This window comes from Alligator mississippiensis, chromosome 1 (assembly GCF_030867095.1).
Source record: "Alligator mississippiensis isolate rAllMis1 chromosome 1, rAllMis1, whole genome shotgun sequence".
NCBI classification, from domain to species: Eukaryota; Metazoa; Chordata; order Crocodylia; family Alligatoridae; genus Alligator; species Alligator mississippiensis.
Window position 1 is genome coordinate 171,669,999 of NC_081824.1, and position 24,317 is coordinate 171,694,315.

The 24,317-nt window shown below is 47.6% G+C and overlaps 1 protein-coding gene across 1 annotated transcript in view; it reads left to right on the forward strand.

Annotated features, from left to right (window-relative positions):
• Positions 1 to 24,317, forward strand: part of DNAH8 (dynein axonemal heavy chain 8) — a 343,175-nt gene that overhangs the window by 281,610 nt on the left and 37,248 nt on the right. The window contains 4 exon segments of the mRNA XM_059716994.1: positions 325 to 527; positions 4,352 to 4,425; positions 13,323 to 13,475; positions 13,835 to 13,990. Of these exon segments, the coding sequence (XP_059572977.1) occupies positions 325 to 527; positions 4,352 to 4,425; positions 13,323 to 13,475; positions 13,835 to 13,990 (586 nt within the window).

Consider the following 24,317-nt stretch of genomic DNA (forward strand, 5'->3'; position numbering starts at 1 on the left):
GCTCCTATCTAATTATGTCACATTTTTTCTCCTCCTTTGATATAACTATGGACCTTACAGAGAAACACAAATATGATTTTGTGTGGTTTTTAAAAAAAAAAAGTTAATGACTGCTGTAGTCCTTTAACTATTTACAAAGTCTAAAAAAGTATTAAGAAAAAGTATTTAAAAAGGCAATTGAAAATTTTACATTATTTTATTGATAATGCTTCCTAAACACATTTTCTCTAGTATATAATCTAACATTCTTAAACTTTCCTTTATAAAACATGAAATGCTGTAAAGAAAATCTATTTACATCTCACAATATTTGTTTATTCCTAGGTCTTGGTGCCCAGATCGCACTCTTTCCCAAGCCAGAAAGTATATTGCAGATTCACTAGATGAGAAATATACCGAACCAGTCATTTTACAGTTAGAGAAAACTTGGGAGGAAAGTGATACACGGACACCTCTCATCTGTTTCTTGTCTATGGGGTCTGACCCAACTATTCAGATTGACTCCTTGGCTAGGAAGCTTAAACTAGGTATGAGCCTAAACATTCATTCTTATAAATAGTTCATAATTCAAAAAGATAATATACCTTTGAGAGGGGGATTGTATTCTGAAAAATTAATTTGTTAAAACTATCTTACCATTATTTGTCCCTGATAAATCCTCATGGACATAGAGAAAGTTAACCATTATTTAAATAAATGCTACAGTGCTAAAAATATTTTTTATGGAATACAGTAATGCAGCAAAAGCTGTGTTATCTAGCACTTTATCAACCGAAAAGCTCCACTAACCGGCATCTGAGGGATGCAGCAAAAGCGAAACCGGAAGTTCCACTTCCCATTTCACCGCCACGAGCCAAGTTCTTCTTCTTCACTTCTTTGGCCCACAGCCTGGGGCAAAGCAGCCTGCGTGGGGCCCCCTTCCTTGTCCCCCGGCACACTGATGCCGGGGAGTACACCGGACGGTGCACATTTGATTAACTGGCATCCCCCATTCCCAGGGGATGCCGGATAACAGCTTTTGCTGTAACACATTTTCAGTATTTACATACCTTGTTAGTTATGTTCCTTTCAAACTACCAGGCTATTTATTCTGTCATTGGCTAGTGTAACAGGGGGCCTGCTCAGGGCCGATCTCCGTGGCCTGCCCACCTGTTCTTGGGCCAACCGCCCGCCTTCTCGTCCGCCACGCCTTGATGTTAATTGATTCATTAATGGATGTCAATTAAGCGGGAGGCTGCCCATTTTGGTGCCCCGATGCCAGGGGCACTCTCTGTGGCTCCTTTCCTCCCCTACACCGCAGCCCAAGCCTCACAGATGGCATCTTGATGTTCACATCCTCAGCGGCCCCCACGCAGGGCCCCAGATTCGTCCTAACAGGACCCCTCCATGATCCCTCAACTCAGACGGCCTCTCTGCCTTCATTCAGGCTACTAGCCCCCTGAAGCCATTTTCCCCTCTCGGGTGTGGTCCCCCCAGGACCTCTGGCTACTAGCCCTGGCCCACCTCCAGGCCAGTCGGGACCCCAGGCCCCCGGCTCTTGGGCGTCCCTCGCGGTGGGCTCCTGGCCCTTTTGACCATCCTGGTCCTGGCCCCAGCATGGGCCAGTCGAGGGTACTCTCTCATTCAGGCTGGGTCCCTAGCCCCTCACTCTCTCCCAGGGTCTGCCCTCTGGGCCCTTCACTCAAACACTAGGGTTACCCACCCAGTGGTGGGGACTAGGGGTTAAGGCACCCCGACCTGCCTTTCACCAGGGTGGTAACTGGCCTGGCATTTCCTGGGGGCTCCCGCACCACTGAGAGCCCCACCAGGCCCCCCACTCCTGGCAGGGTGCAGTTTTAGGTCATGCCCAGAACCAGGAGCCTCCTTACTATCCCCTACAGCTCCTCCCCTACCTCCAGATGATCTCAGCAGCCCTCCAGCCAGACAATGTTGTTGCCTAGCCTCCAGCAGCCAAACTGGCCTGTTTATATAGGCAGCCCTTGACTCCAAAATGGCTGCCCTCATCAGGCACCTGGTGGCTGCCAGCTCCAGGCCCTTAAAGTGGCAGGCACACAGAGTGCCCTGCCACAGCTAGGGACAGAAGTTACACATAGATTGTTTTAAGTCATCAGAAATTGGTTTAAGCCTGTAACAGAACAGAAGTTCAGTGCATATAACTCTTTGTTCATCCTTTGCAAGCAAAGATGACCACATACAGCGGGGGTGGGGGGAATAAGAGAGAAGGGAAGCAGGAAAGAAAGAGGGAAGGAAAAAAGAGAAGGGAGAAAGAAAGGAAAAAGGAAAGAAGAGAGAGGAAAGGGGGGCAGGGCGTTGTGGCTAGGTCTCATGGGTACACAGGTAACTTATAAGTCCAATCTTTGCCCTGAACAATCTGCTGCAGAAGGAGCAGGGGAGCAATGAGGACTGGACATGAGAGGTCCTATTTGTCCTCACCATGCACTTCCTCACTGCCTCTGCTGTGCACTGCTGCTCAAAGGCCAGTGCACCACTCTGGACCGATGACCTTCAAGATGGACGGTCATGAGCGATTTGCTTCCATGACTCCGGGTCGATGCCAAAACTCTTTAGGGACATCTTTAGGGTGTCCTTGTACCACTTTGGTGCTCCACGAGAGCGTACTCCATTTGACAGTTTGCCGTAGAAGATTTTCTTTGGCAGGCAAGTGTCAGGCATTCTTGAAAGGTGGCTGTGCCAGTTTCAGTAGGTTGTGGATACTGGGGAGAACTGATCTTCTGAGCACCTCAGTGTCTGGAATCTTGTCCTGCCATTTGATCTTTAGTATCTTTCGCAGGCAGCACAGGTAGAAGTAGTTTATTTTTTTGGCATGACATTAGTAGATGGTCTAGGTTTCATAGGTATAAAGGAGGGTTGGGAGAATGATGGCTTTGTAGACCTTCAGTTTCATTGACATTCTGATGCCTCCATGGTCCCAGACTGACTTACAGAGTCTGCCAAAGGCCATGCTAGGTTTTGCTAGCTTCACGTTGACTTGGTTGTCGATGTGGACATCATGGCTGAAACTAGTTTAAGATAAACCTGGTTGAAAGTAGTATCAGATTGAACTGATTTGGGTCAAACCAGTTTATGAAACTTCTGTCCCAGACCCTTTCCTGTTTTAAGTTAAATCACAATCCCCCCAACATCCCAGCATGGGCTGTGCTGTCTGCTCTAGCAGAGACGGGTCTGGTGGTGGGGAGTCAGGGAAAACACCAGCTGGGGCCTGGGAGAGGGGTTTAACCCCCTGTCCCCCAAGTACAGAGCTGCCGTGCCCTGCTAAAAATTTACTGCTGGCTGTGACTGTGGACTACAAATCCCAGAGGCACCTGGAAGCAGGAAGAGGAAGTGATGGGCAACCCTGCAGAATCCTGCTTCTGTGATTCTGAACTGCAAATCCCAGAGACCTCAGGGGCAGGTGGAAGCGGAAGAGAACACGCAGCCCATGGTGGCTGTGCGCCAGAGAGCCATGCTCTAACTCCCCCTGGCTTCTGCCCTGAGCCAGTGAAGGCATGTGACTGCATTTCCTGAATCAAAAGTAAATGTGTGTCCAGTTGTTTCTCAGTTTAATCTCTGCAGCTTAAACTAACCCGCAAAGGCTGAATCGATTCAGCCATGGGCTTTTTGGCTGTCTGTACTTAACCATTTAACCATTATCAGTATTTGTGATATGGTACCATTGTTCCTTGAATTTGCTATGACTAGCTGAGAATGTTGTCTCTGTGCTGTACTCTTTTAACTCTTCGTGGCTTCAGATAACCATTATTTTTTTATGTTTATAAAATTATTTATGTAACAAAACTTGTAATAACATTAAGAAGAAAATTTGCTACCCAGAATTTTTACATACATTGTAAGTCTGAAATATTTGGAATTTTACATGCATATTGAGCACTTGCCTACACAAATGGCTCTATACGTTTATGGCAGTTAGTCACAATAGTGCATGAAGTTGTCTAAGTTACATTCATAATTGTTTCTTACCTGCAAATTAAGTGATTAATTCTACTTGTCCATTTAAAAAAAAAATCTGGCCTCATTTTATTCAAAGGACTGAATTCCCATTGACAGTAGTGATGTGAGGCAGATTTATTCCTTTATATGAATTCAGACTTCAGACAAGTAATACATACAGACTTTCTACAGAACATGTTATGCCCGCATATAATAGCATACTTTGATAATGAAGGTGTAACAGCAGAAGTTGTTGATGTGTGTTTATAAGAAACAGTACTTCACTACTCCTTTAAGGAATTTTTCCCGCTATCAGACTGCACTAATACATTTTAATTGCATTTATTCTTTTTTGAAAAAGCTGATTTACATTCATTAGCAATATGTTCTTTTGCTTTTGTAGAATGTAGGACTATTTCTATGGGTCAGGGTCAAGAAGTTCATGCACGCAAGCTAACACAGATGTCAATGCAACAGGTAAGCAAAGAACATTAAAGTGTCAGTCAATACTCAGTTTTAGGTTTTTATGGGAGTTTAAATCCTTATACCTCACACTTTCTACATGGTATTGATTTTAGGTTTTGTATTCTCATCTTGTGACCAGAAAGCTAAGCATGAAAAATTCTTTGAGTTATTGTGTCCATATAAATACCACTGTAGATCAGGGGTTTTCAACCTTTTTTAATAAGTGTACATCCAGTGACCCCCTTTTTAGTAAGTGTACCCCTGGGGTGGGGTGGGCGGTGAGCAGCCAAACATGGAGCAGGGGCATGGCAAGTGGCAGAGCGGCAGCAGTGCAGTGTCTGTGTGGCCCTGCTCTTGCCCCGCCCCGGTCCTTCTCCTGTTGAGGTAGTGGTGCGGGGTGGTGGCACTCCATCCCCACCTGTCCCCGTGTACCCCATGGGGACCTTTCAAAGTATCCACAGGGGTATGCATACTCCCAGTTGACAACCCCTTCTATAGATCATATATGCATCCCAGTCAAATCAGTTGTACATTTAGGGTGGAACATAGATTCATAGATGCTAGGGTCAGAAGGGACCTCAACAGATCATTGAGTCTGACCCCCCTGCCTAGGCAGGAAAGAGTGCTGGGGTCAGATGACCCCCACCAGAAGTCTATCCAGCCTTCTCTTGAAGACTCCCAAGGTAGGGGAGAGCACCACCTGCCTTGGAAGCCCATTCCGAATTTTGCCCACCCTTGCCATGAAGAAGTTTTTCCTGATATCTAGCCTAAATCTGCTCTCTGTCAGTTTGTGACCATTGTTCCTTGTTACCCCAAGAGGTGCCCTGGTGAACAGAGCATCTCCGATCCCCTGCTACGCCACCCTAATGAATTTGTAGGCAGCCACAAGATCACATCTCAGCCTTCTCATGCAGAGCCTGAAGAGGCCCAGGTCCCTCAGTCTCTCCTCATAGGGCTGGTCCTGTAAGCCCCTAACCATATGAGTGGCTCTCCTCTGGACCCTCTCGAGTCTATCAACATCCTTCTTAAGTATGGCACCCAAAACTAGACTCAGTACTCCAACTGCGGTCTGACCAATGCCGCGTAGAGGGGAAGTATCACCTCCTTGGATCTATTTGTCATGCATCTGCTGATGCATGATAAAGTGCAGTTAGCTTTGCTGATGATTTTGTCACACTGACAGCTCATGTTCATCTTGAGGTCCACTATGACTCCGAGGTCCTTTCTGCTTCTGTGCTGCTCCGAGGGTCACTTCCCAGCCAGTAAGTGTGCTGGATATTTTTGCACCGTAGGTGCAGCACTCTGTACTTGTCCCTGTTGTACTGCATCCTATTGTGTACTGCCCACATTTCTAACCTGTCCATGTCTGCCTGCAATCATTCCCTACCCTCCAGAGTATGCACTTCACCCCACAATTTAGTATCATCCACAAACTTGGACAGAGTATGCTTCACACCCACATCCAAGTCACTGATGAAGATATTGAAGTGTATACATCCAAGGACCAAACCCTGTGGGACCCCACTACCCACGTCCCTCCAGGTTGATACTGACCGGTCTACTACCACTCTCTGGGTGCAACTGCTAAGTCAGTTTGCCACCCACCGGACCATATAAACATCTGTTACAGCCTCTTAATTTATTTATGAAAATGGGATGAGATAACACATTCCTATCAGTCCCTCATGAGCTTTTCTGAGGGATCTGGTGCCCTGATCCCTTATCAGCTCTCTCTCATCATCTGGGGTGAGAGATGGTGATCCTTGGACCTCAGCTATGAGCTACCTATATTAGGGCAGGTTCATAACTATTAGAATTAAACTTCCATTTAAAATTGAATTTTGAATATGCACATTTGGATAAAACTAAATGAAAGTTATAGACAGAGTCTTCCTGTAACCGGCAACCTATGGTTCCTGTTTCTGCGTGAGAGAAAATGGAGGCACACTGCACTCAGGCAGCCAAGAGGAGGGCTAGCTATAGAATGATATGCAGCCAGAGCCCTTTAAATAAAAAGTGCCTGTTGCTGTGCTGGCACTGCTACTTTACTTACCATGGTAGCACAGCAATAGTAGAACAAGGAGTTACCTGGGGAAACAGCAGCAAGAGTATTGCTGCAGTGCTAGCTCTGCTGCTATAGACTGTTGTGACAAAAGGTGCTGCTTCATAGCCGGTCACTGTACCGGCCTGCCACTTCATCTAGGGCAGTCTGTCCTGTCTCACCTGCCACAACTTGTTGAGATAAACCAGATGTTAAAAGCGGGAGGCTGCCCATTTTAATACCCTGATGCCAAAGGGTTTACACATGACTCTGACCTCCCATTATCAAGTTGCATGCCTCACTAAGTTGTTTATAGCACCAGTCTAGAGCTGGGCTAACTCTGCCTCCTGTTGTGCCTCTAGTACTCTCTCTCGCACACTGCCCCCTCTCACAGGGCCTCCCTCACTCCACCCCCTCTCTCAGGGCCTCTTTCATACTGCCCCTCACTGGGCCACTCTTACCCCACCCTACTCTGTGACTCCGTAACCTTCAGGCTTGACTACTCGCTCTCTGGCCAGCCCACACGTAGCCCTTCAGGTGCCACCGTGCACCCTACTTTACACGGCCACTGGCCTTACGCCCCACCCTGGGCTGACTCATCCACTAGCTCCTTTCTGAGTCATATACTTCAGCTTCCCACCACCCCTCACTGGGGCCTTGAGGTCTTACACCCCCTGGACTCAGGTGCCTCTCTTTAGGTGTGCCTAGCCCCACAGCCTCCAGGGTCTTGCACCCCCTGGCCTCAGATGCCTCTCAGTAGGTGTGCCTGGCCCCACTACCCTCCAGTCTTAGCCCACCGGACGGTGGGGGCTGGGGTTATCAGGTGCCCCTACCCACCTTTCACTGGGGAGGTAACTGGCCTGGCACTTCTGGGGAACTATCCCACCATGGACAGCCCCATCAGACCCCACTTCCTCAGCAGGGTGCAGTTTCCGGTCATGTCCAAGACCAGGAGCCTTCTGCCATCCCCATAGCTCCTGCCCTTACCTCCAAGGTGTTCCTGAACAGTCACTCAGACAGGTGGTGCCTCTACAGTTGCCACCAGCAGACTGCTGCCTCAGCCCTGAGAGCCTAGCTCTAAAATGGAAGCTGATCTACTCCCTGATCTGTTCATCAGGATCTGGGAGAATGTCTGTTCACCAGAGCGCCCCAAGGAAAAACAAGGATCAATGGTCATAAATTCCTCCAAGACTGTTTTAGGCTGGACATAAGAAAAAATTTCTTTACTGTCCGAGCCCCCAAGGCCTGGAATAGGGTGGGCACCTACTCTGGACTTATTAAAGAAATGCTTGGATGCTTATTCTGCTGGGGTCCTTTGACCCCAGCTGACTTCCTGCCCCTGGGGCAGGGGGCTGGACTTGATGATCTTTGAGGTCCCTTCCAGCCCTAATGTCTATGAAATCTGTTAAATCTTTAAGGAACTGCCTGCGTATAATGGACTATGAACCTGGTATGCTAGGCAACTACAAATAGAGGACTGAGGGCTGGCAGAGGAGTGGAACCAGTTTGGATGGTGATTGCCTTAGAGAACCAACAGGCTTAGAGAACTGAGTTTTGCAGCCAGATTTCTGAGAATTTAGTTATAACCAGACGGCTTATGGTTTTTGATTGAGTTTTTGACCAGTGGTTTCTGCAGGGCTAGATAAGGATGGTTTAGATGTCCCATTAGTGGCCAATGGTGTGTGACTGCCTTGAGCCCTGCCAGGGGTCAGGTGCAAGGCACAGTCAGGGGCCTGAGAGCTCAGAGTTGCCCTAGAGAGTCAGAAACAAGACTAGAGAATCCACAGTGTAGAAAGGTGAAAACAAGGGCCAGCGAGCCTGTAGCCATAGAGAGATGGAGTTTGGGGCCAAGGGGCCCACAGCTTAGACAGGGTTGGAGATTTGGGGCCAGAAGGCCCATAAGCCTAAGAGGGGTGGCAACAGGGCTAGAGAGCACACAGCCTAGACAGGGATGGAGGCTGGAGCCAGAGGGCCCACAGCCCACGCAGGGCAGAGATAAGAGCCCAAGAGGGCAAGTTAAGGACTGGAATGCAAGGAGCCAGACCTGGTGTAGTGGATCTAGATCAAAGGGACCAAACAGAGCAATGGGGGCAGAAGCTGGGAAGGCTGAGGCCCCAACAAGGGAGTAGAGGCCAAAGGCAGCCTGGCAGTTGCTGATGAGTGAAAACACCTGCAAGGCATGGGCATGGCTGCAAGGGAGGTTCGGAGGCTGTGATTAGTCCTTTTGAGGAAATGAGCAGTGACACCAGTCCTCATAAGGGAGATCTTGCTTAGGGCACCCTAGGACAGCCTCCCTTTTCTAAATGTATAATAACATCAAGATGTGGCAGGGGAGCTAAAGGAGAGATTGCCCAAAGGAGCCAAAGGGGACAAGGGCTGAGAGGGAGCTTTAGGGGTGTTATGGGCACCATTGGGATAGGACCATGTTACTCTTCCTTTAACCTTTCTACTTTAATATACAAATAAAATAATGTATTTCTTCGATCTTAATTGATGTATTTCCAGTCTGGGTTTTTTAAAAGTAATATTGTGTTTATTTGTTAATGGGAGTTTTGCTGAAACAAAACTGCAGGAATTACTTCTTTATGCCACTAGGTAGCACTGCTACTTTACTTACCATGTTATGTCCAGTTATTTCATTTTCAGTCAAAACTGTAGCATATGGAATTAACTTCAGATTTGCCATTGATAGCTATTACAACTGTTCTAATATCCAGATATAATCAGATGTAGTCATAACATAAACCAAAATTCTAAGAACTCAGAGTAATTACACATATGTAACCAAATGTGATTATAATAGAACATGTATTTTTATTTTTATAAAAATTACAAATATAATTACTTAGGGCTATTAGGGGAAAGAAGAAACAATCTCATGAGAGAATCTCAAAGCAGTTTGGCTTGTTTAACTTAGAAAAATGAAGGCCAAGAGGAAACATGATCATTCTTTTAAAATACATAGGATGAATAAATAGCAGGGACAGGGAAGAACAATTTAAATTAAAGACAAGCTCTGTGTCATGGCGGGGTCCTCGTGGAGGGCCGTGATCTCCTTGAGGCCCTCTCACCGCGCTACTCCGGCCCGAGGGCACCCTCCATTCTCGCCTGCCACGTCTTGATGGAATATATAATAGGGAGGCTGCCTTGTGTTTCCTCGGGCCTGTCAGCTCCTGGACCCCTCGTGGGTCTCCCCATACAATGGGCGCTACCCAAGCGCCCTAGCCTTATGGGCTATGCGTGGCTCCTACCTCCCCTGATACCACGCCCCAAGCCTCGCAGATGTAATGGACGTTGTTTGGTCTATACGCCCGCTTCCCGGGCCTCCTCTCTCATGTGGCCCACTCTGGGCTCTCTCTCTCATGCCCAGCCTCTTGCTGGGACTCCCGTCTAGCCCACTCTGGGCCTCCCCTGCCGGTGTGGTTCCGCTCCGGGACTCTCCAGTGGGCCCCCGGTCCTATGGACCAACCGCACGGACACCCTCCCTGACTCTGGCTCCCTGCGCTGCTACTCCCTGTCTTCTCAGGGGCAACCGCAGCGCCCTGCCTTGGTCTGAGGGGGGGGATTGCCGCACTGGCCTGCGGCCGGGCTCGCTATGCCCGTGCACCCACACTGGGCTACTCAACAAAGCACGATGGCATTCCCCCTTTCTGGGGCTCGCCGCGCCCACACTGGGCTACTCAATAACATACAAGGGCGTTCCCCCTCTCTGGGGGCTCGCCGCGCCCACACTGGGCTACTCAATAAAACACAATGGCGTTCCCCTCTCTGGGGGCTCGCCGCGCCCACGCTGGGCTACTCAATAAAACACAAGGGCGTTCCCCCTCTCTAGGGCTCGCCGCGCCCACACTGGGCTACTCAATAACGTACAAGGGCGTTCCCCCTCTCTGGGGGCTCGCCGCGCCCACACTGGGCTACTCAGTATGGCCCCGCTCTCTAGGGCTGCTCAGTATGGCGCTCCCCCCTTCTCTGGGGCTCGCCGTGCCCACACTGGGCTACTCAGTAATACCGCCCCTTTCCTGGGGCCGGGGGGCTATGTTCCCCCCACACGCAATCCGGGGTCTCGGTCCCCGTCTGCAACCTATGGGTTGCGCCCGCAACCCACTGGCCGCGCTCCTCGCTGCCAGCTGCTCGCGCAGTGGCGTGCAAGCTGCGCCTTCGGGGTCTATATTCCCCCACACGCAATCCGGGGTCTAGGTCCCCGTCTGCAACCTACGGGTTGCGCCCGCGACCCACTGGCCGCGCTCCTCGCCGCCAGTTGCTCACGCACTGGCGTGCGAGTAATTGAGGCCTCCTCCAACCCCTACAGCCTCGCCCAAGCCTCCGGGTGTAATAATACAAACACAAAGCAAAACCACAAGCCCCTAGGCTGTAACACAAATGCAAGCCGCCTGGCCATAACTCCTCATCATAGCTCAAGCCTCCAGGGCTATCATGAGCTGTACTTGCGACTTAGGCTCCTTCCCATATCTCAACGGAGGGAGCTCCTGCCTCTCCAGCTGCTGGCAGAGAACTGCCAGCCTGGCTTCGGCCCTGGGCTTTATAAGGGCCAGGCCCTGCCCCCTACAGGCAGCTGGCTCCGCTTAGTTGCTCCGGCAACCCACAGCTATGCTCACTTGGTTCTGCCAGGGCTCTCTCCCTGGCAGTTTCTCCTCTCTTAGGAGCAGGCACTAAGGTGCCCTGCGACACTCTAGTACAAGATAAAATGGGTATAAATTGAATATGACTAGTTTGGGACTAAAAATTAAAGAAGAGACCTAATCATCAGAGAAGTGGAGTTCTGGAATAGACTTCCAAACAATGTAATATAGGAGCAAGCAACTTAATTTGTTTCAAGATGAGAGCTTTATATGTTCAGGAAAGGTATTATATGACAAGATAGGAGTGATCCTGCAATTTGTAATGTAACACTTAAAGTTTTTGATTTGTAGGTTTTCAAAAGAAAGAGCTGAAATGAGACTTGATTGCCATATGTCAGAGGCATAACAAAGCAACCAGGTACCCAGGGCAGCAGGCTTCATGGAGGTAGCAGTGATTTCTGGCTGCCACTGTGCTGTTGGCACATTACTGAGCTGTGGAGAAGCGCCCCTCCCCCCAAGTTGGCAGCATCCCCCCCTAAAGTTGGCACATTACTGAGCTGTGGAGAAGCTCCCTCCCCAAAGTTGGCAGCATCCCCCCCCCCCAAAGTTGGCACACAGAATGGTTGCTCTGGTCACTCCAACCTGGTTAAGCTATTGTCCTGTGTAATTGTTTGCATATGAAAGAGTATTCTGGGGTTTGGACTTCTTGACCTTGCTGTGATACTGTGTAGCAAGATCCAGTGGCAAAAGTTAGAACCAGAAGAAGAGGAACTGGTTATAAAGTGAAAGATAGTTTCCTAGCAGTTGTGGGGAGGTTGAGGATGGGAACAATTTTTGCCATGAATATAGTAGGCTTTCTCAGAGCTTGGGGTCAATGATGTAAATTTTTCTTCAAGGACTGCCATAGTTTAGACTATCAGGAATTTAGCAAGTAAGGCAGGTTTAGCTGAGTAATTGTGATGACCCTTTCTGAACCAAATTCTTTCCTCTTTTTTATCTCTTCTCCCCAGCACTGGTTACACAGTGTTTGTATTAGAATTAATTAATTCCATGCTTTAGAGCTCCAGCCAGTTGATTTTAGGGACCAGGAAGGATTTTTTGTTTTACTCACTGATTCATCATTTGGCTTCTGTTTTTGTTTGTTGTTTGTTTCACCTTCCTCTTAAGCATCAGAGATTGTTTGCATGCTCATGTTAAACAAATTACCAGATTTGGGGTCAGGAATTTTCCTTCAGGTCAGTTTGGCAAAGACTGCATGCTTGCATGTGTTTGAATATGTTTGAAAGACTGAATATATAGATATTCAGTTTCTACTGAGAGAGTCACTGCTCTCCCAGTAGAAATCATCAGAAGTGTACAGACATTAAGGATTTTTCTCCAAGAGCAAGCTGACTGCTTCAGGAGAAAAATAACCCAGGAACAACAAAGGTTAAATCACTCCAAGGAGAATGAATGTCAGTATGCATTCCTTTCTTAGAGAAGCCACAGCACAGTCCTCCAGCATCCCAGGATACTTTGCTCTTGTCCTTCCTCCAACCCTCCCCTAGGGACACTGTGTTACTCAGGCTGGACTCTACTGCTGTAGCTGAGCCAGGAACAGAACATGTCCCTTCACAATTCCTACACTGTGCTGCAGACACAGGCTGACACTATCCAGCCCAGGTCACCCAATCAGGGCTGCCTTGTGCACCGTTGTTATCTGTCTCCAGGCAGACTGAGGGAGCCTGCAGAACATGCAGAGATGTGTGCACAGGAGCTCCATGGGTACACAGCATCAGCACTGCAGTCTCTTCTCCTCAGGGGCTCAGCATTTAAATGTCTGTTCATGGGTCTCCAGGTAAGTTTTTCTACTAGGAAAACAAACACTGGAGAAATCTTCCAGATCATTTGAACGTGTGCGCGCAGCCTTTGCCTACTTATATAGTTTGGGGATCACTTCCTAAGATAATGTGAACATATTTAATCTAATTTCTTGCCATTGCAAGACCCTAAAGCATTGGAGATTCTCTTCCTCTCTCCTCCTTTCTCTCTCTAACATATTGTATTTTTGAGGTTTTTTTGTATTAAAGCTTTGAGTTTGTTATATGTTGTTGGAAGTGGTTTTTGGCTGTGTGCTTGTGTGTGGTAGGGGGCAAAGTTGTTTTCTTGTGAACCCTCTGTGACTTAACATCGCTTAAATGGTAGCCTTTATTTTGGGGGACTGGACTGATGACCCATATGGCCCCTGCTGTTGCTATGTTTCTATAATTTACTATTTAAAAATTATTTGACTGATTATTTTTACGTAGGGGGGCTGGGTGTTACTTCAAAACTGTCATCTGGGGTTGGATTTCATGGAAGAACTACTGGAAACACTTCTAACTGCTGAGATACCTGATGAGAGCTTTCGAGTTTGGATAACCACTGAGCCACATCTAAAGTTCCCAATTACACTGCTACAGGTTTGTTCAAATGCTGAGTTTAGACACCTAATATCTTTAAAAGTATATAGATAAAATTCTGTAAATGAGCATGAAGTAACTGAGAAAATAGAAGTTGAAAGGAAAAAATACCATGCACTGTATGCACTGACAAAACTAAAAAGTGCTCCTAAGTCATATGTTAAACATCTTTAATTAACGTATACTATAGCAGTAGTCCACTATATGCTTCTTTGACTTAGTTTATCAACTGCATATCAAGGATATACTCTCACTGACGCTTTAGGACCTGTATCTTTAGAAGTTGCAACATTACATATCAAGCCACTGTTTTATTTGGTGTAAATAAATATAATTCCTTTACCTTTTTTACATAACAGATTTCTATAAAGTTCACAAATGAACCCCCGCAGGGTGTACGTGCAGGTTTGAAAAGAACATTTTCAGGGATTAATCAAGACCTGCTAGATGTCAGCAATTTGCCTATGTGGAAACCTCTGCTTTATACTGTGGCTTTCCTACACTCCACTGTCCAGGTATTTCATATAAGTTTCGCATTCAAATTTAGATTATTTCACTGTGGCTTCTGTTAGAAAGTAGGCGTTTTTACATTTATTGCTCTAAGGAAGTCTCATATTTTATCTCCCGTGTGCTTCATATTGTAAGATTGGGACTATATAGAAATAATCTATATTATAGGGTACCTTACTGATTAAATCTCTTTTAAGTTAGCTTCAGATCTCATATTCTGAGGATCTATAACCCAGTATTATTTCCATCATCATCAATGGGAGTTTTCTCCACTGACTTCAATATAAACAAGACAAGGCTTGTATTTTGTAATTTAAACATATAAGTCATGTCATGAAAGTAATACGCACTTTCAACATTCTCCACTTTCTGCATTTAACTCCTTTTATGTAAGGAACTCAGAGCATTTCACAAACATTATTAAACCCCAAAGACTCTTTTGAGCTGCTGCTATTATAGGAACCCCATTAGTGAACTGCCCTGACAGAGACAAGCTTAATGCACATGTTTACTGATTATACCTTGTCCATTTCATACAGATGTGGAGGAATTGACTTGCATTGTATACTGCCTCATGGAGGCTTTGTATTCCTGGAGCTAAAGTATCCCAGATCTAATCAGCTATGAGGAAATTTTAGAAGTCCTATAGTTATATGTCCATACAGTAAAGATATTTATAGAGGGTCAACCACTGTATTATATATACAATAGCCTGCATTTTTAGCTCACCACCTCTTGACATGCATTGTTGAAAAAGTTTTTATGAGCAGTGTGCTGTAGTCAGTAATTAAGGGAAATGTCTGGAAGATCAGTGTATTTAACTTTAGGGTCTGAATGCTTAATGTTTAATTGACTTATGCAAGTGTATATTTGACTTGTTTCTATGCCCAATTGTTCATTGAGCTTAATAATTTATTTCACAATTTCAGTGGTATCTATATACTAGTCCTTCATTTAATCCAGGGCTGACCAGCTACTAGACAGCAGGGGGCCACATGCCACAGACCCCAGGGTCTTCTCTGCCGTATAAGCAGTGCAAACAGCCTGGGTCCCCCATTTGCCACACTTGTAGCACAAGTGGTGCTAACAGTGCTAGCAACCTAGTCTTTTTGGTGGCGTGTGCAGCACAAGCAGCCTGACTTCCTTGGCCATGCATACAGCGTAAGCAGTGTAGCTTCCCTTCCAGCCACTCAGGCAGTGTGGGCAACCCAGCCTCTCTCTTCCCATGCAAGCCACCTGGCTTTCTCCCTGCTGTGCATGCAGTGCCCTCTCACTTTCTGAACCCCTGGAGGAGGGGCAGGAACCAGAAGATGGAAGAGGGAGGGGTAGCCTGGAAGCCACAACAGCTGGAGTCATGGGGGCAGGAGGCCAGGTGCTTCATGTTAAACAGGGGCCTCTGCACCTGGATACTGAAAGCCAAATTCTTTTCTTGTTCACATGTTACAAATCTGTAAAAGTTCTAGTTTAGGGACAGAAGTTACACATAAACCAGTTTAAGTGACTGGAAACCAGTTTAAACCTGTAACAGAACAGAAGTTCAGCACACATAAACCAGTTTCAAAATGGCCAAACCCAATGTAAGATAAATCTGGATGGATATATATAGTATCAGACTTTAGTGATTTAGGTTAAACCAGTTTATGGAACTTCTGTCCCAGAACCCCTCTGGACTCAAGTTATCTCACAGTCCCCCAGCATCCCAGGATGCTGTGCAGCTCTGGGCCATGCTGTCTGCTTCAGAAGAGTAGGGTCAGCCCAGGCACCAGCTGTCACAGAGCTGAGGCAGTAAAACTTATGTTCCCTAGCCTGCTTCCTGCCTGTGCCTGTCAGCCCTGTGGTACAGGGGGCAGAAGAACAAACCCCCCGAGCCTGGGTTTGCACAGAGCGGGGGAGGTAAAGCCCCCACAGTGGTGGGTGTTTCATCCCCCCACAGCCAGCGAGCCAGGCTGGGATTACCCTAGACCTCCCCCCACACCAGCCGACCACCCCTTTGAGACTCGGGGGAAGAGGGGAGACGACAAACACCCCCAGCCCAACACTAGCTCCACTACCGAGGGTCTTCATGGGGAGCCCCCATGGAGGGACTTTTTACCCTGCCTGAAGCCCATGAGCTGGGCAGAGAAAGCCCTAGCCCCACCCCCTTGCCAGCTGTTAGCTTCTCTGAGAGGTGGGGGGGCAGGTGGGCAGGCAATGCACCCCCTAGCCTAGCACTGACCCCTCCCCCCCAGCAGGAGTCTGCTTCAGGAACCCCCACAAGGGGGCTTCCCCCCCCGCCCACAGCCTAGGGAGGCCAGCAGCTGGCAAGGGGGATGAACCTGGGACTTTCCCAGCCCAACTCACTGGGCTGCAGGTGGGGTAGAAAAGTCCCCCTGCAAAGGCTTCCCCATGCAGATGCTTGCTGTGGGGCCGGTGCCTGGCTGGGGCATGCATTCCCTCCTTGCCCTGCCCCTCAAAGACCAGTGGCTGATGAGGAGCTGGGGCTTTCCCAGCTGGCTCTCTGGGCTGTGGGTGGGGGAAAAGCCACTTCACGGCCCTCCCCTCCATGCCATGCAGACTCCTGCTGGGGAACTAGTGCTGGTCCAGGCTGCATTTCTCCTTTGCCTCTTACCTCTCAGAAAGGCATGTGGCTGGTGAAGGGGGGCACCTGGGGAGAGATTGGCTGCTGGATACATGCCCCCACCTGTTGCAGTCAGGCACAGGGAGGGAGAGAGCCAGCAGACAGGCATGGGCTGCTGATTGGCTGGGTTTGGCAGCCTTTGGCAGTGTCTGATATGAAGGGAGTCATGTGTTAGCACCTCCAAGCTTCTGGCCTTGACCAGTGCAGGCTTCTGTCTGCTTTGGTGACCAGAAATCTGAACGTCAGTTCAGTTTGTTATTGGTCCAATCTACGCAATTTAGACAAACCTGTAAAGATTGAATTGATTCCACCTCAGGTTTTTTGAACCTCTGTACTTAAGCCCTTGAGTCTAGACAGTAAAGTCACTCTAGCTTTACTGAAAGAAAAAGTTGAAATAAAACTGAGGATTCATTTTGAAGTCGAGACGAATATTAATTAGATAATAACAGGTATGTGTTCTTTCCAAATCTCCTTTACAGTGTTAAAAGTTTCATAGTTTCATAGTTGGCAGGGTCAGAAGAGACCTGAGCAGATCATCAAGTCTGACCCCCTGCCATGGGCAGGAAAGAATGCTGGGGTCAAACGACCCTAGCTAGGTGATTATCTAGCCTCCTTTTGAAGACCCCCAGGGTAGGAATGAGCACCACTTCCCTTGGAAGTTGGTTCCAGATCCTAGCCGCCCTGACTGTGAAGTAGTGCCTCCTGATGTCTAGCCTGAATCTACTCTCAGTCAACTTATGGCCGTTATTCCTTGTTACTACTGGTAGTGCTTGGGGGAACAGGGACTCCCCCAATGCCTGCTGGTCCCCCTTGGCCAGTTTATAGACGGCCACCAGATCCCCTCTCAGCCTTCTCTTGTGGAGGCTGAACAGGTTCAGGTCCCGTAACCTCCCCTCGTAGGGCCTGCCTTGCTGCCCCCTGATCATGTGAGTGGTTCTCCTCTGGACCCTCTTGGTGCTGGCCACATACCTCCTGAAGTGCAGCGCCCAGAACTGAACACAGTACTCTAACTGCGGCCTGACCAATGTTGCATAGAGGGGAAGGATCACCTCCTTGGACCTGCTCATGATGCATCTGTGGATGCATGACAAGGTGTGGTTAGCCTTCCTGACTGCATCGTCACATTGGCGGCCCATGTTCATCTTGGAATCAGTAATGACTCCAAGATCCTTTTCTGCCTCTGTGCTGACAAGAAGAGAGTTCCCCAACCTGTAAGTATGCTGCTGGTTCTTCCTCCCCAGGTGCAATACCTAGCACTTGTCAGTATTGAAACCCATCCTGTTCTCATCCGCCCACCCCTGTAACCTGTCTAGATCTAGTTGTAGCCTGTCCCTCTCCTCTAGTGTGCCCACTTCTCCCCACATCTTAGTGTCATCCATGAATTTGAACAAGGTGCTTTTCACCCCCTTATCCAAGTCACTGATGAAGATATTGAACAGTGTGGGCCCAAGGACCGAACCCTGGAGAACCCCACTGCCCACGTCCCTCCAGGTCGAAAATGACCCATCCACCACCACTCTCTGAGTGCGACCCTCCAGCCAATTTGCAACCCATCTGACTGTGTAGGCATCGACACCACAGTCGCCTAATTTTTTAATGAGAATGGAATGAGAGACAGTGTTGAAGGCCTTCCTAAAGTCCAGAAAGACTACGTCCACTACGACACCTGCGTCCAAGGATTTTGTAACCTGGTCATAGAAGGCCACCAGGGTGGTCTGACAGGACCTGCCTCTAATGAATCCATGTTGGTTGCCCCTATACATAATCTCCTCTGCTGGTCCCTTGCAGATCTCCTGGATAATTTTCTCAAAGAGCTTCCCCAGGACCAAGGTAAGACTAACAGGCCTATAGTTTCCTGGGTCCTCCTTCCTCCCTTTTTTGAAAATGGGGACCACATTGGCCCCTTTCCAATCCTCTGGCACCTCACCAGAGCACCAGGAGTGCTCATAAAGCTGTACCAGGGGTCCCGCAATGACCTCTGCTAATTCCCTCAGTACTCTGGGGTGGAGATCATCAGGACCTGCTGATTTGAATACGTCTAGTCCCACCAGAAGTTCCCTGACTAGTTCCTCACTGACCTTGGGCCTAGCTGCACCTCCCCTGGGTCCGTCGGTGATCCCAGTGGTGGGGTTGACCCAGTCCCTGCTCAGAAAAATGGAGACAAAGAAATTGTTAAAGAGGTTAGCTTTGTCATCTGGTGCAATGACCAGATTTCCTAGCATGTCCTGCAGAGGCCCCTCGTTACCCGGTACCTTCTTTTTACCCCCTATGTATTTAAGAAAGGACTTCTTGTTATCTTTGATCTGGGTTGCTAGTCCCAGTTCCATCTCCACCTTAGCCTTCCTAACAGCCCCCCTACAATCTCAAGCAATGGAAGTTTGGTCATGGCCCCTCCCTTCCATTGAGTGTACGCCTCCTTTTTAGCTTTGAGACATTCCTGGATGCTTTTGGTGAGCCATGGGGGCTTTTGAGCACTCTTGCCCCCTTTGATCCATGTTGGGATTGTCACCCTTTGGGCTTGGAGGATCATCTCCTTAAGGAATGACCACTCGTCTTGGACTCCCAACGCCCCTCCCCTCTGGGAGCTCAGTGCCTCCCCGACTAGTCTCCTTACCTCGTTGAAATCTGCCCTTCTGAAGTCCAGGGCTGCTGCCTTGTTGCAGGCCTTTAACATTCTGTGCTGGATGGTGAATTCCAGTAGGCGATGATCACTATCACCCAGGTGGTTGAGAACCCGAAGTTCCCTCACCAGGTCTTTGCCTGTGGCCAGGACCAGGTCCAACAAGGCATTCCCCTGGTGGGACTGTGTACCTCCTGGGTGAGTTGGAGGTCCTGTAACTCGGCTAGGAACCTACGTGAGCAGTCAGACCTGGCTGACTGCTCTTCCCAGCAGATGTCCGGATAGTTTAGGTCACCCGTGATGACCATATCCCTTGACTTAACTGCCTTTGTGAGCTGACCTGAGAATTCCCGGTCCAGCTCTTCCCCCTGGTTGGGTGGTCTGTAGTAGACCCCCACCATTAAGTCCCTTTCCCCCCAACCCTCTTGTATTCTGACCCAGAGTACTTCAGTCTGCCCCTCCTCTGATCCAGTGCTGTTTGTTGAGGATGTGTATTTCTCTTTAACATAGAATGCCACACACCCACCTTTCCTCCCTGTTCTATTCCTCCTGTACAGCCTATAGCCCTTGATGTTTACTGCCCAGTTGTGCCCAAGTTTCAGTGAGCCCTGCTATGTCTGGGTTTGTGTTAACTAGCAGGAGGACAAGTTCCTCCTGCTTGTTCCCCATACTACGAGCATTAGTGTAGAGGCATTTAAGGCCTCCTGGAGGTGTATGCGCTGCCCCGCTAATCCCCACTAATCCCAGGACTACCTGGGCCCCTGTCTCTTACCTGGGTATTTCTTGTGCTCGTCGCCTGTCTTGGCTGGGTTGTTCTTGTGGGTGTCTCTTGGTTCGGTGTTCCGTTGCTCCCTCCGTCCTCATCTTCCCCTTCCCCTGACGAGCCTAGTTTAAAGCCCGCCAGAGGAGATCAGCCAACCTGAAAGGGAACGCACACTTCCCTTTGTTTCTGAAAATGTACCTCTGAAGCAGTGATTCTCAACTTCCTAACAAGTCACTTCTCATTAGACACAAGGCACCCCTCAGAAAATGCCAGGTCTATCTTTTTTCTTTATCCTCATTACAGCTATTACTGAAATATTACTGAATATTTTCTTCTTTGCCCCATCCTCTCTAATTCACACTTTTAGGGAGTTCGGGATTTTGTGAGCCTGAAACATTTTTGCAAGCTTATGACATAATTTTTATACTGAAATCATCAGACTGCATTCAGAGGTGAATATCTAACAAAAGCTAAATGATGTTTAAATTGGTGTTCCTTACACTGTCTTCCAGCTGTCTCACCAGGTACATTTTGCATGTTTGGGCAATGACATTGGGCCCTTGTCAGTGTACCTCAGTCCTCACATTTCTAGGCATGTGAGAGAACCTATTATTTCCTGTCTGAAATGTAATTAAACAGATGTCAGTGCCTTTTGCGAATGAATGCTTTTCCACTAGTATCAATTTAATACTGCTTATTTATTGTTACCCCCTTCAACTCAAGCCATTAGTCAAAAAAATTGGAGTCTTGTAATTGTAGATTATTCCAGTTAGGTGATATTGGTGATGGAGTCAGATGGTTCTTGTCTCGGACAGCCGGAGCCGACTTGAGGTGATTTTAGAAATTACTCGTTCGCTGGGCAGGCTGGTGAATGGAGAGGCAGACAAAGCTTAGTGGTTGCAAAAACTTTACTTACGCCGCTTGTAGCTGTGACGCAGGTGGTCCGGTCGCTTGAACAACTATGTGAGTTGCTCCAGCTGGCAAGGCTCAGGCCAGCTAATCCGTCCACAAATTAAGCTGGTGGGGAAAGGGTACGTCGAGGATTGCACTCGGCGACGGGGAGAAGAATCGATGGGTGATCAGTCTATCGATCAGCTCAGCCGCAAGTCAGATCTCTTTAGAGGCACTCTGCAGCGTGCTCAAAGTTCTCCGACTTGGGTGGAAGTCGCACAAAATTTTAAACGGCTAGCAAGCCAATTACTAGCCACCACATAGGAATAATTTAGAACTGGCCAATAGCGGGACACAAATTTGCATTCAAATGGTGGGAACTCTCTTGCACCGAGGTTTTTCTGTTGCAACAAAAACCTTTGCTGTGCAAGAGGCTCTCATGTGGCGGGAAAATTCCATCGTGCCGAGGCACCAAAATCACTGGGTTGTGACAGTTCTTTGATTCAACCTCTCTTATTTGTAATGTACAAATCCCATTTCCCTCAACAGAGGAGGAATGAAAACAGGAACAGTTTCTTGTTTTCTGCTCCAACCCTATTTCAGCCTAATTACTGAACAACCCCACCTTTCGCTTATCTTAAGACTACTTCAAGTGCTTTTTCAGGCTGTGCTTGAGTCTTCCTTCCCTCTTGGTTTCTGTGGTATTTTTCCTTGATTCTCTTTCCTATCTCCTCCCATATGAATGTGCATTCTGTACACATACTCCTAATTACAGGCAGTCCTTGACTTACAATGTTTCGAGTTACAACATTTCGCACTTACAATGTTTATAAATTGACACCCTGTTTCAACTTTCTGACATCAGTTTTGACTTTACAAGTTTTGATCTGATGTGACGCCATGCCAGCGAACAAGTTCTCTGTGTCACCCATCTCCCTGGAGAACATCTGTCCAGACTTCCTTGGACACTTTCTTTAAGAAAGCAGACAAGACTCCAGAAAACCCTGCAGCAAAGACTCCAGCCAAAAACCCTTCAAAAAGTCCAACCAAGAGCCCTTCAAAAAGTCCAGCAAAGTCACCTCAAAGAAGTTCTTCCAAATCAATACGATTACTATTTACAATATAAATACATTAATGTAGCCCTATTACTCATCTCTAATTGATAGAATACAAAATCCTGGGGTATTTTTGGTGAAAGTAGGGTATCAGGCCTTGGTTCAGGAACCAATCCCCTATTCATAACATTGTTTCTTATGAGAAAATTGGTTCTAAGTTACAACGTTTCAACTTAAGACTCGGTTTTCAGGAACCAATTGTGTCATAAGTCTGAGGACTGCCTGTACATAAAATATACTAAAGCCCTTCCATCCGGATAGTTCTGATTTCTAAGCAGACTTGCATATGCTTTTGTTTTGGATGGTGACATGACATTCACTTATCTGTCTTTTACAGATATCTTAAATCAAGGCCACATCTTGCATGCATGTGGCTTGGGAATTTGGCAGCAGGGGAGCAGTGGCAGTGCTAATTGCCACCACTCCTCTATAGCCAAATTTCTGGATTCCTGGGGTGACCCATGGACCAGATTACATGGCTCTGTGGGCCATTGGTTGAGCACTCCTGGTGTAGACTTTCTGACCCTGAACCAGGTCAGCACCCTCAATCAGTGCCCCTTACCTCTCATCCCAGAGCTGCTTGGTCGACTGAAAACTGCCTACATATTCTCCAAGCTTGACCTCTGAGGAGCATACAGCCTTCCATTTCTGGGCTTTGGGTGGTAAGTTATCTGAAAGTCAAAGCAGAAGAAAAAGAGTGCTCACTGATATTGCTTCCGGTTGAGTGCCTTAATCTTTCAAAAGAACTCCAGATTCTTATAGTTGGTGAGAACCTGTACCATCACACACACACCATTTTAAGGTAATGTCACCACTCGCCTAATCCACTCCAATTGCCAGGAGTTTGTGGTCCAAATTCTCATAATGTTGTTTTGCTGGTAAGCTTGCAGGAGATGGTAGCACAGGTGTGCAAGGCCTTTTCTAGGCTCTGCCTTTGAGAGAGCACCACGTCTACTGCAGTGCTGGAGGCATCTGTTTTCATCGCAAAGGGAAAGCCTGGATAGGCTAACACAGGGGCAGAGATGCAGCTTGTTTCGGGTACTCAGAGGCTCATTGGACTTTCACAGATCAGTAAACCTGGACTTTCTTTTTTAGCAATAAGGTGTGAGAGGGGCCACTGTCTGAGCAAAGTTGGCAACTTCTAACACCAGTAGAAATTGGAGAACCCCAAGAATCTCTGCAGCTTCTTAATGTTCTGGAGGGTCTTCCACTCTCAGATGAGGGGCAGACATTGGGGGGGGGGCATTTTTAAGCCCTCCGTGGATAAAATAAATACAAGAAACTTGGTGGAGGTTTGGTTAAAGGTGCGTTTTTCCAGCTTAAATGAAGAGTCTATGCTGGTAAAGTCTGGCACCACTCGGACACATGACAGCTGTTGGTCAGGGTCTTCTGAGATCAGGATGTCATCCATGTAGGTGATAGCAAATTGGTCCAAGAGTCCTAGAATGTGGCTAGGGCATTGGTGAGCCCCAAGAGAATAATTAATTATTCAGACTGTCTGTACTGAATCCACAAGGTAGCTTTCTATTCATCACCAACTATGATTTACACCAGACTCATCACAGGAGTCATCTGAACCTAGCCCTGTTCTGAAGCTTCATAACTTAGTGCTGTATGGCTAGCAGACCTACTTTCTCTACTCTGTGCCCATATCTATAAACAGTATCCCCAGAAGATCATACCTTCTTCACACAACAACCATGCTGAGTCCAAAAAGGGCTTATATATACCCAATGTAATATCTGCATGCTCCCAGGTCTGCTTAGACTGACCATCCTTCACCTAAACTATGAATCCCTGTTATCAGACCACCATGGAACTGAGAAGATCAGTTACCTCATCTCCCACTACTTTTGATGACCATGACTGCCTTTATCCACTCTTGCAAGGTTTGTGCCTGTGCCAAGAAACCCCCTCAGAAGCCTTGCAGTTTCCTTCAACCTCTTCCCACCCTACCTTGGCTATGGTCTTCAATTTCCCTGGACTTTATTGTAGATCTGCCAATTTTAAATGATTGGTCTACAAACCTGACCATAATGGACCAACTCACAAAAATGGCTCGCTTTATCCCATGCAGGGGCCTTCCCTCAATGAAAGTTACAGTCCAGCTATGATTGGACCATGCGGCATACCTCCATGGCCTCACATCATATCTGCATCATATCAGTGTGGTTCCCAATTCACCTCCTGGTTTTGACATGAAGCCTGCACCTGCTGGGAGTTTGCACACATACAGTGTTGGCCTACCATCCTCAGAGAAATGGCCAAGCTGAGAGGCCCAATCAGGTCTTACAGCAGTACCTCCATTGTTATTTTAATTTTCAAC